The sequence below is a fragment of the Melanostigma gelatinosum genome (genome assembly GCF_949748355.1).
Source record: "Melanostigma gelatinosum genome assembly, chromosome: 20".
Classification (NCBI taxonomy): Eukaryota; Metazoa; Chordata; class Actinopteri; order Perciformes; family Zoarcidae; genus Melanostigma; species Melanostigma gelatinosum.
In genome coordinates, this window is record NC_136653.1 from 10,067,678 (window position 1) to 10,080,296 (window position 12,619).

The window sequence follows — 12,619 nt, forward strand, 5'->3', positions numbered from 1 at the left end:
CGCTGTGAAATAAATCACAGTGCAGGAGATGAAGCTGCTGTAACTTCTGTCTCACTGGGACTGGGTCATTGTTTCAAATGGGGACTTTTGAAATGTTGCTTCATAATGTTAAAACGTGAACTTTTATCAATATATCACCATGCAAATTAAAATATACATCTGGTTTTAAAGTTTGGAAATTAAGTTAATCAACAAAATCTTAACAGCATTAACCAGCAGTTACACATGTGACCAGATATGGAAATATGTTGGAATCAGATACATTTTTCTAAATCAGGACATGTCAACTAAACAGTGCTCACACGGACTTTAATGAACATTATATTACCCAAAATGTAAAAGAAAAATCTTCATTTAACTCATGCAAAAGTCAAGCAAATGTTCTGAGTTAGTAAGTTGTAAAAATTGGTGTTTTTGGCAACCAATCAGCTGTGTCCTAATTACCAAGATACAGGAGTACAGTTATATGGGGATACATACCAGGGATATTTATGAAGGTATCCTCCTCATCCAGCAATGCAGACATTCTTTGATACAGTCTGTTTTCATCCGCAGTCAATACTGCGACAAGTCAAAACAATTATAAAATGAGTACACCCTCAAAGGTGCCGGGACAAATGACATGCATTTGTGTGCAAAAATTACTTTCCATTTATCAGACAAGTCAATCTAAACCACATCTTAACATGCAAACCAGATACATTAGCCGTGGCTGGAGAGGGGTGAAACTCAAGTGTATGCAGAGGGGTAATGAAATAGGAGCATTAACATGCCTGTTAGCCGGCCTGTCATCATGTGATGAGATTTGGTTTGGCGAATCCTTTGATATTACACGGCAGTGATATCCAAAAGATACAGGTGAAATGGCTTCTCCATTAATAGCCATGTTTCATTATAACATGCATATTACTTGGCTCCCAGGAGCTCGCTTTTAATAGGCTATACTTTAGGAGGGGGCTGCAAACTATTGATGTGTGCTCTGCGTGTGTCATTTGACAGGGGAAAGAAAGAAAAAAAAACACGGTGAAATGAAAGCTGACCAACGATACGTGACCTTCGTCAATGACAGCGAGTCGGGCAGCCAATCTGGCGATGCCATCACTCGGTGTATTTACATAGACGGTCCTGCCGTCACAAATGGCGGCCTGCTACCAGTGATCTCTCTCACCTCGCTGTAATGAACCGAGGAGAACCATTATGACGGAGAATGACATACTTAATTCCAGCTCATCTTCAGCGCTGACCCCAGCCATCCTGCAATGCCTTGGGTCCGTCTGCTCAGCCGACGACGGGTCAAAGTCATTTTGGGCACGTTCATTTCCTGTGGAAAGTGCGAGAGGGGAGAGAAAGAGGGGTTGGGAGTTGGGGGGGGGGGGGGGGGGGGAGTTGTACAGGTTCAGGTTAGTGGTTATTAGAAGCACATGAAGTGAAATGTTAATTTTGAAACCCACGCTGTCGAAGGGCAGGGGCAGCGGCTGCTACCAGATAAGGCAGAGCCGTGATGAGACAGGGAGTACAGAGGCAGAAGGAGAGAAGTGGGAAAGAGACTGCTGGGTTTCTCAGTGCGACTCTGCGCGGCCTGCGGTGCTCTGGGGCCTAATTAGCATGCCGCAAAAGGTCACGGCAGGCAATCTCTTAAATACAACTGCCATATGTTTGCCGTGTTCAAAAGGAACTAATGAGAAAGTCTACAAGCGCAAAAGTACCTGGAATTTCAAAGACAATACCTTCTAAATACTCCGAGGTCAGCGGCCCAGAGGACCGGGCAAGTTTGGAGGAGCAGATCCAAAGGAAAATAACCTGAGCCCATGTCTCATTGACTTCTTATTAGCAATCATTGACCTATGGGTATCAAGTCTGCTCCGCAGAGTTTATGGGAATCCAATGGCTCCAGGGCTCTTTCATTGAAGGGTACACCCCACCAAGCAGCTTTCTTAACCCCAAATCATTCTCATTACAGGTCTTGAATATTTCACTCCAATCTAAATTGCTTTACTTGTATTTCTCAGGTTGTGGGGCAAAAAATAAATGCATGGTGCATTAAATCATGTCATATTCCACACAAGGATCGCCTTCATAGTCGTCTGTGGGTATCGGCGCTTGCTTGCATAAAAATGTGAGTAAGCGTGTTTGCACAGCAGCACTACTGGCCCGCTTGGCCACTACCCGAAAAAAAAAGCTGAGTGGGATTATTTGGTGCTCATATTAAATATCTTGCAGGAGGTTTCCGCACACTGTCTTTACTCTAAGTTAAAGAGTCAAGAGTGAGAAAATGATTTTAAAAAGGAGGAGCCGCATGACACCTCGACGGCGCCATAAATTGACTGTGAAATCCACATGTTAAATCCCTCGACATCGTTAACAAAGAGTTTGAACAATTTCTCTGCAAATAGCTCTGAGGTTATGAAACCCTTTTTTCAAACACAAATTTGCATAATGGTGGTGGCTTCGTGGATCGCCTTTTGAATCATATCTGTGATTTACCCAAATAGTCTGGCCGTCCTCCAGTTCGTCTCTCTAATGAAAATTTCAATTCTCTGTTCTCATATGCACATTATCAGCAACGAGAACCTCTTGGCAGCCGGAGTTACTGCTAACGGAGAATGAGAGATGATGTCGGATTTTGGTTAAGGCCAAATAGAAGTGTCACAAACATGGAACAATCTGCCGTTGTGATCTTCCAATAAGAGGCACACGAGTCACTGAGCTGTTCTGCATATTCTGAAGAAGTGCTGCTCATTTTGTGCGAGAGATTTATAGTTTGTTTGTGTAAATCATTCAGTGTACTTACCACAAAGATATTAAGTTATAAACACATGGAGTGTGATATATATATATATATATATAAAATGCCCTTTGAGACATGAGTGTAATAAGAGGGTGTACGTGGACTTGACAGAGCCCTGTTAATAACAAAAACATATTCATATAGTGACTGTGCTGATGTGAAATATTTCATATTTTCCTGAGTTCTAATATCATTAAAATACCATATGGTTAAGTTAATTTTGTATGCTTTAAGGGTATGGCGAGTGGCCTAATTAGCATTTCCAATTAATAGAACAAAGAAGAAGAGAGGAAAATCAGTAACTTCCCTCATCAGCGTCAGCATGTCAATATCTGTTTGGAAAGAGTCGGTGCACAGAGAGACAGTGGATCCTGTTTCCCCAATAAAACTAACTCTTCAGAATTAGGCTTAGTTGTGTTCTCTTGATTTGATGAACTGTATTCCTTCATTAAAGGGATACTCTCTTGAAGTGGGGTTGAATGCAAAATCAGTGTAAACTGAAGAAAAAAACAATACCTGTTTAATAGTATGCTGTATTTCGTGTATTTGCACCACTTAATCTCGCCGTCAGACAGCCCTTTCCGACGGGAAACTGAACTCAAAGTGAATCTGTGTTCTCTTCAAAGCCACAAGACTGAAACAAGACAGTAAAGTTTCACTTTCAGCGCGGTTTTCCAACACAAATATGAAAGGGAAGCGCGCTTGACTGTAGATAATACACAGACTATGGAAAAGTACCTCATACATCCGCCACTTGAAAACACACACACACACATATATAAACAGAACAGAAACAAAGATGATGACTGGAATGTTTGATCGCTTTTGCTAAAGCCAATATCTTCAGCCAATGAAAAAGACGTTTTAATTCCTGGTTTAGATTTAACATTAGTCTCCTATATCATATATTTATGGTCTGACTTTCTGGACCTGATGGAAAATATGTTTTGCTCCCATGACGGCCAGTTCCACGCACCACGGTGAAGTGCAATCCTACCCCTTGTGCATTAAAAAACGTTGTGACAATAATTGATAATAATTGCTCGCCATGCACAGCAAAAAGCAAAATAAACCACATTAAAATCAAGAATCGTACATGTGACTCATCTCTGAGAAAACTGGCACGCTCGTAACCTTGAACGCATCCTAATTTACCATCCCATTCCTCAAGAGTTCTCCCTGACATACTGAATTATAAGGGGGCATATTCGTATGCCTGATTGGCCTTAAGCCGTGTTTCGGGGGCGTTGTGAGTACACCACACAGACAGCGGATCGGCTTGGTAGCGTAGTAGCGTATGTAAATGCACTCTCCTGTGACTCCAGCCCACCACAAGGCATGTAGCCGAGAGTGGGAGTCAAGGCTGATTGTGTCGAGGGTACTTCTAGATAGAGATAGAACACCCACTACTGTGGCGTTCTCCAGTGGAGGAAGAAGTTGTACGAGGGTTGCTTGTTAGGACACGCTTGCTTTGGAATGCAGGGACCAAGGGCCCCACGAATGGAGAGAGGCAGAGAGCGAAAGAGGAGAAGAAAGAGGGAGTGAGAGAAAGGTTAGATCAGGAACACAGCTACTGTCAACAAATTTGAGGCTAATGAAAAATGAAGCTTCACCTCTTTCTTTGGCAGGGGCTTGCAGCTCCATTTTTTTTGGGTGAGCTGCAAGGGTGCTATCTGGCCTGTCACCTCGCATTTCTCTCCCCAGCCAAACAGGAGGAACAGAGAGCTCGGTGCTTCCTCCTCCATCGAAGGCTGGGTTGTCTATGCCCACCAGAGCTGCTCTCTCCTCTCTCCCTGACAGAATAAGGCAGAACATAAATACAAATACAAACACTGACACGAAGGGGCAATACAACCGTTAGGTCAAAGTGACTCGTAAAATAACAAAGCACATTTATTGGCAACAAAATGTTTCTATTGGTGATTTGTCTGCCCCAAAATGTTCGAGCGCATCCTCGTAGAATGACACTAAAACACAATTAGGTTCAAATTAAATCAGAATCCTGCAAAGGAGGAGAAAAAAAAGAGAAGAAGAAGAAATGATTAAAATAATTACAAATTGCGCCCTGACAAGCAAGAGCAAAATTTAGCCCAAAGCCATTTGTCTGTAATTAGTTAATTAATCCTTACACAAATTATGAGCAATAACTCATCAAGCAGGACTCACCCATCAGAAATTCAGCCGACTTGGATTTCTTCTGCTTAGGTTTCTGCAGAGCCTTCTGCTGTAACTTCTGGAGGGAAATTGTTAAATGAATAAATTAGCTGCAGAATGAAGATCATCATTTATGATCCGCAACTAACGCAGTATTTTAAATATGGGACGACACTAAAATGTCATTTAATTTACATCGCCGCTAAAGGGGTCAAGCACTAATTGAACAACAGGAGTGGAAAAGAATTTAATCATAAATAGATAAGAAAAGTTTACATGAATGTGTAATGAAGGTCACATTAAAATACGTCCTCCCTGTTTCTAAAATGAATGGGCAACAACACTCTCTCCTGGAGAATTATGCATTTTGTTGCACAGGCTGCATGAGAGTACACAGTCTTGGTGTGCAAATGAGTATGGAAATCCAGGCACACTTCTCATTACTTCCATTCACATGCACTCAACCTAAACAATCTCAAAGGAGAGACGAAAATAGTCTTTAAATAGTCTTTCAACAACACCATGTCAGGCCTCCTTGTGTGCCGTACAGCTTGGAGGATTTTGAATGTAGTAATTCAATGTAAAGCATGATTAAAACAAATGCAATGTAAAGGTGATTCATCTATCTCTCTGTCTATCTATATACATATACACACACACATATATATATACATATACACACAAATATATACACACATTTATGCAAAGTCAACACTATTTTGACTTGTAGGTGGTCTGAATTGGCATGAATGGAAAGAAAAAGGAGGAATGTATGTAAGCAAGTATGGGTTCCTTTGAAAATCAAGAGAAACAAACTCTGGAGTCCCACATTTCTCTCATTTCTGCGGACAAGCCGAACAATAAGAAAGCTGAGGTAAAAAGACATAAGCAGTTGTTTTTGTTATGGATATGTTTACATAAGGATGCGCCATATGAAAGAGCTCTGTTGCTCAAAGCGTATGGAGCTCTTTAAGCATCGTTTTATGCAGATTTCAATGATGAACTGTGCTCATGCCCATGAACAGCATGTATTTGTATACAATATTTAATTTCAAAGGCAAAATCAAGGGGCAGAATGGATTGTGGGGGGGGTGGGGGGTCTTATTTCAACTGTAAATGACAGAGCAATTAAAATGGAGAAGGACTACTTCCAGACCAATCTGGTAAGAGGAGTTTTTGTAAATCTGTTTTTATATTCAACAAGCCCTACAGCAAGACATTCATTTATACCACTGAGATTAATGCTTATCTAATTGTAACTTATTTAAAAACCATTTTCATTTCGACTGGGTACCAATCAGTTTTTCTGAGTTTCACATGCGGAGTGTGAGACTGGCAAATTCGACATCAGTGGTGATTGTGTCCCTGTGTTTTCCCTCACTTTCTTATTTCCACTTCATCAGACACACCTTTTCTGCAAGACAAATATTGTTTGGGTGCATATGCAAATTGGGAAACTCCCTGAAACAATTATGGGATAATGAATCAGGTAATTTTACTAATTAAAAAGAAAAAAAATTGCAAACAATCACCATTTGCTCTGTGTGATACCAGGCCAGTTTAACGTTATTGTGTTGTAAACTGAAGCTGTTATTTAAATAAGCTACATGACATTTGCATTCATTAAATGTTATTTAAAGTTTGACTGTTAGTGAACAACCATAAAGAATGCTTTTAAAATAATGTTCCTCCTTAATAAATTCTGTGTTTACTGCACATACTGTGGAGGTCATAGATTGGAGTTGATGCATTATTTTGCCAAAGTAATTAATCATCAAATTAGAACAATGAAGGAGGATAACACTCCTTATTTGTTAAATTATTGCTCTTGCCCTAAGGACTAAAGGCACTTTGGAGAGATCAAAGGAGAAATCACATTAAGTTTTATCTTAGGCTATTCAGATGTATTTTGTTTACTACCGCAATTAGTGAACATAATAATCTAGAATATCATCTTCCACTTAACAAATGCTTTGAATAGCTGCCTGTACATATGTATAGTTCAACCTCCAATTTCACATAAAAATGTTCAAGAATATTACTTAAGATGTTTCTCTTTAAAAGTTTATATCGTCCTTTTATTCTTTGGCTTATGTAATGTTTATATCAGCTCACATGAGTTCTCCTCGAGGCGCAGTTTTTGTTTTGGTCTCATTTCTAACAGTGCCCATGTTTCTCACCATGCAAAGTAAATTAGCTCCATGTCCTGCAAATGCCAATAGGTCCTCTGATTACCATGAATGTATTCTTGCTTTAAGTTCAGTTACAGTGGGGGGGAAAAACACACACACACGGCAAAGTACACAGTAGTACAGTACATACACCCCAGGCCTAAAGCTTTGGGTCATTGTCAGTAAAAATCGAATCCACACAGCGCCATGTGAGCCTCTCTGTCTAGAGAGCTAAGAAAAATGCCTGGTTCTCATCTCGTTCCCCAGACCCCACTGACATTGACAGCATGCTCCTTGTAATACACGGACTGTTGTTTAATGTGCCATAACCGGATGGAACATGCAGATGCTGCAATTCAATCCTGAGGAAAAAAAGAATAGGATGGTAGAAACTGGATTCTCAGAGGGAGGAATGGTAGTTCAGTGCCACTGTGATAGCAGTGTAAACGGGCCCAGTGCAATGCTAACACTTTTAAGATTCCCTGTCGACATTGCACATTAATGTTAAATTCACGGCGCTGCGCCAAAATCCAGTGCCAAGAAATGTGGGTACATTACAACATACATATAGAGTAACGCAATAGCCCCTGAGTTCATTGTGGTGTCATCTGACAGCATCCATGCGTGCCCCCTTAAGCCGTCACACTTTCTTCATTGCACTGTGCAGCACACAAACTGCTTATTTTGCCGTCAACATGAGAGAAAAAATCATTTATAACTGGTGTCAAAAAAAAGAAAGAAATCATGACTTTTTTTTCTCTTTCTCTCTTTTCTCTCTTTTTTAAATGTGATTGTTGTCAAAAAGAATTGAGCACAACAATGCCTTGTTCAGTTCTTGTTGCATTCAAAGGCATAGCTAGAAGGGCTTGGGGAAGACCGCTCGCTGCTAGGGGCTGGTGGGCACAGACCAGCTAGAAAGTGAATTTTGCATACTGTACGGATCATCGCCCAGTTCAGCACAGTCACATTGAATCTGCCGTCAACCAATTGTGCTTCATGAAACCGTCAGCCCTCATTTACGTCTGCCTGTTTTCTTTCCCCACGCAGCTGTAAACAAGGCCCCGGCTTTGAGCCGTCTTCCTCCGTCCCTGTTGCTGCTTGCCTCGTCTTCACAGAGCGACTTGCAGCTTCCCTTTCTGGACAAGCACCCTGTGCGCTAGGTAAAGGAGTCGAGGGCATGAGTGTTTCTGGAAATGACAAGAGTTTTAAGAGCTTTACAGAGAGACCCCTGCACATATTTTGTCTCTCCCTTCAAAAAACAAATCTATAACGTTCGGTTTGTGTTTGTTCTCAGGCTATTCTGCCAGCAGAGTGGCAAAGTAAATGCAGAGTGGTAAAATTGATCAGAATTTGAATGTAAATGAATGTGCAAGTGAATAGAGTCATGTTGGCCTAATATAAATATATGTGTGACTAAATGTCATAATGGGGTGGTAATAAACGGATAAATGACGCAATAAAGATGAGACTGACTGCCTTGCTAAATCAATAGACATAAAAGTGGATTTTGTTTTTATGTTTATAAAGTCGTGTTTTATCTAGCAACATAATAGCAATGACCATATCGATAAAATGTCACGGGAATAATGAAAACATCTACAAAGCGTCCTTATTTAAATCACTGCAGATAAGGTCAGCGTTTTGTTTCAAAGGCACACAAAGCCAGTTCTACCCTTAAAATGTGAAGCCCTCTTAATTTATGGAAAAGCCTTATATGTGCACGGTAATTGTGACCCACCAAACTGTTTCTTATTAAACAACAACCGCGTCAGTTGGTGTAGACAGAAAACATAATTAGTATTCAAGCTTAATTAATCTACGCTGGCCCCCTTTAAGTGAATTAGTCAATTATTTATGCATGTGTGCTCCTTTGATGCTAACAGATTATGTATGTTACTGGAAAAGAACCTTGAAAAAATGAACTTTGAAAACTTTCCACCATAAAATGTCACTACAGGCTTCTGCACCGACTTAAGAATGTCAATGAAGACCATGAACGCGGAATGATTATGAAAAATACAGCTGAACTTGAACTGTGAAACTTGTACAAATTCTCATAATGGAAAAATGCCAGTGCCAGTCGAGGAAAAACGTTGCAGTTCATTGTCCGAAATCCAGAGCAGAAGATAAAATATATCAGCCAAAGATGTACCGTTTTGTGTGCCCTAATCCGTGGAATGGAAATCTAACACAGGTCGGCTCAAGGTCTTTCCTGGGATCATGGGAACTCCTTGGGATTTTCAAGAGCCTTTTTGTTTTTACCCTTGAGAACCAGGCTCTGGCCTCTGCACCCTACAATCCCCCATTGAGAACCCAGCGGCAGCGCAGAGGAATGCTAAATGTCAATGGTCAGACTGCACCAGCACCTTCAGTGAGAGAGACGGAGGTACAAGGCCTGACCTCCCTGCGTTCAGCTATGCTCTGCTATGAGGGGGGGGGGGGCAGAAGTGAAAACTGTACTCACGCTGCTGAAGGTGTCCATCTCCACACACTGCAAAAGATCACCACTGGCTGACCCGGATCGCTGAACAATGGCAAGGCCTGCAAAACAGAACGTGTGAGAAAACATTTAAGATAAATACGACGTTGAATGGCCTCCAATAATCTGAACGGCACGTGAGGAGAATATGTTATTGACAACCCAAACTTTAAATTTGCCTTACAATTCAAAGTTTGTCCATGTCATTAGAGTCAGAGCTCTTTCAATAGCTTACTGTGCAGCACTAAATCCTTGCTCCATGCAGCGTTACACTATCTCTCCCCTGCTTGTCTGTTTAAACCTGTTATCTCTGCAATGCATCTCGGTGAATAAAAAAAGACAACAAACACTATTTATTATCAGACAACAAATTATTTGCCCTGATTATTCAAATAGTGTATTCATTTACATCCGATACAACATCATTTGGTATTTTGATGGTCTTTTTTCCTATGCTAATTCACATGGCTTGCACAAGTTTCTGCTGAAATAGCAAAACAAACCCCAGGCAAAACGTGAAAGATTATCCCATACCATGCGAGCTACGATGAAACGCGATACTTTTTCACACTGAACACTACTCCACTGGGTGTGATTGAAAAACATGTAAAGCTATTGAATCTGTGGTTTGTATATGTGAGGGGAAAATGAGTGTTGTAACAAGTGGGCCAGTGTTTTTGTAATTGTTTCAAATTACACTCGGCGTAATAACTCAGTGAAAGCAGAGCCAGTGTGCGGTCTGTACACATTAACTAGGCAAAGACCACAGGATATCCACGCACCTTATCGCGGCCCACGGAGAAACTTGATTGTGTAAACAACTGTGGAGACTAAAAACGCCTTAGCTGTATTTCCAGCTGTGTCTATTTGTGTCCAATGGCGCTTATCACCAGCGACACAAAAGAAGGACAATACTTTTAGATAAAGAGGCACTTTGCAGCATTTCCTTTACATGTGTATTTTATTGAATTAAAGACGGCTTTAAATTCATGTTTTTAATTCGTTATTAATACGGACGTGTGAGAATGTGTGTGTGTGTGTGTGTGTGAATGTTTTATACAGGCTGTAAAATCGTGATGCTGTGAGAAAAATAAGTACATACGTTGTTAAAACTGCACGCCTCCTGCCAAATACTGGCTCCCTAACCAATGGGATTGCCAACATCATTGTTAACCACATAAATGTCTGACTCACTTTTCAGCTCGAGGTTCAAGCCTTCTGTCAAAAAGTCGTATGCAGATTTTTACAGTACGTGCAACAAACCCCTAAAGTCCCACACCGTGTGATGGACTTTGCTGGACTTCAGTTCTTACCGATCCAAAGAGAGCCATGTTTGAGTTCACTGCTGTGGAAAACTCCCCCACAGAATCCATTGCTGTTTGGCCTTCTGTGAAACCCCCCCCCCCATCCCCTTTTTTAAACCAGTACAATGAATGAAGTTATTTAAAATCCCTACAAAGTCTACAAATAATGACAGTAGGAACCAAAAAAAACGGACCTACCTTCCAAATAACACAATAGTTATGAAGAAAGCAAGTGTGTACACTGGTGCCCCAGAATGACATGCCACTATATTTGACCTGCGAATATATTTTTTTGAACCCCATCTCCCTCTCCTGCCCTGAGAATGACCATCTCCTCTGTCATCTAGTCAGCTAAACTCAATCGACCCTTAATCCAGAATGACAGTGGGGTCTGTGTTGCACCAGACGAGGCACTTCCCCTTCTCTATGGCATAGTGCGACCTGAAATCTTTGCTTGACATTCTTTTTCTTCCCCACCAACATGGATAAGGGATGTAATTCAATAGTCACAGAGGGACAGGGCTACCGCGCACCAAAGACTATTTGATTTGCTTGTGAACAGAGGCCTTTTCTTAATGTTTGACAACAGCCAGTCTCCCTGAAGACACAGAGTTCACACAGCTGACGATAAGGGTAGAAAAAGGGCAGACTCGTTCGACTTCGCTGGGCAGTGGAGACGTTTTGCATGCGCATTTGCTCTAAATGTCCTCAACAAACGCTTTTATCAGCAGTGCACTGTGAAGGGAACAACAGTGGAGTATTTCGGAGTGAATTCATGCAAGTCTTTTACATTGTATTTATGGGAATAAAGGGTGCATTGCTCTGGTAACGCCTTTCTAAGTACACTTCAGAATGTAACTTCGTCATACTGGGTTGGAAGCCACATTTATTTCCAGTAACTGGCACATTATATTCGTAACCGTACACATGCATGTTGTTTTTGTTAAGAATCAAATGGTGTTTTACCTTGTGAGGCCCGAATTCTTCCTCTTCATGGTCAGCTACACCTCAGTCGTCATGGTGATGACGACGCGGTCCCTAACAACACACACACACACGCACACACACATGTACACGTCGTCTCAGGTAACCGCCTCATGTTCACTTTCACTCACTGAAACAGAAAGCATAAGAGACAGTCTGAATTAGATTATACACCTCAAAAATGTATACAATACGTCATTTAGATCTCAGGTTTCTACCCGAGTGTCTGTTAGATACGCCGTATGTTATAAATTAACTTGCGCAAAAGGAAAATGGTACTTTATTGATAGAAGCAGGAAGTGTGTGTATTTAAATCCGGGGAAGGAGAGATGTCTGACCAAAACTATAACCGTTGAGTTGTGCCAAGATAAAGTTTCATCCGTGTCAATCTCCTCTCCCAGAAGGCATCACTGCTTTTGTGTTTTAAATGCGCTTTCATTATTAATGGCGAGTGTGGGATAGCTTCCCTTCAAAGAGACGCTTACTCATTGTTTCACCAGAGCCAGACATATTACGATCAACTCCCCCAAACTGAAGGTAAACTCACACTGCTTTGTAAACATCCATTATGCAGGTTATGACAATTCACACTAAAGCCCCCCCCCCCCCCATGCATTATTTAGAGTGAACTGCAGACAAACGAATGTGCCCAGCCAAAGACAAGCCAGCAAGCTTTGCAGCGGCTGTGAAGAATAGGTGCAGAACGCCCGGCGGATTGGCCCGCTCACGTTCGGCATCC

The 12,619-nt window shown here is 41.3% G+C and overlaps 1 protein-coding gene across 1 annotated transcript in view; it reads right to left on the bottom strand.

Moving 5' to 3' along the window:
• Positions 1-10,923, bottom strand: part of ofcc1 (orofacial cleft 1 candidate 1) — a gene marked incomplete at both ends in the record, with an annotated part of 80,482 nt that extends 69,559 nt beyond the window's left edge. The window contains 5 exons of the mRNA XM_079292341.1: positions 481-561; positions 1,217-1,321; positions 4,402-4,581; positions 4,955-5,021; positions 10,906-10,923. Of these exons, the coding sequence (XP_079148467.1) occupies positions 481-561; positions 1,217-1,321; positions 4,402-4,581; positions 4,955-5,021; positions 10,906-10,923 (451 nt within the window). The remainder of the gene's footprint in view (positions 1-480; positions 562-1,216; positions 1,322-4,401; positions 4,582-4,954; positions 5,022-10,905) is intronic.
• Positions 10,924-12,619: the final 1,696 nt, after the last annotated feature.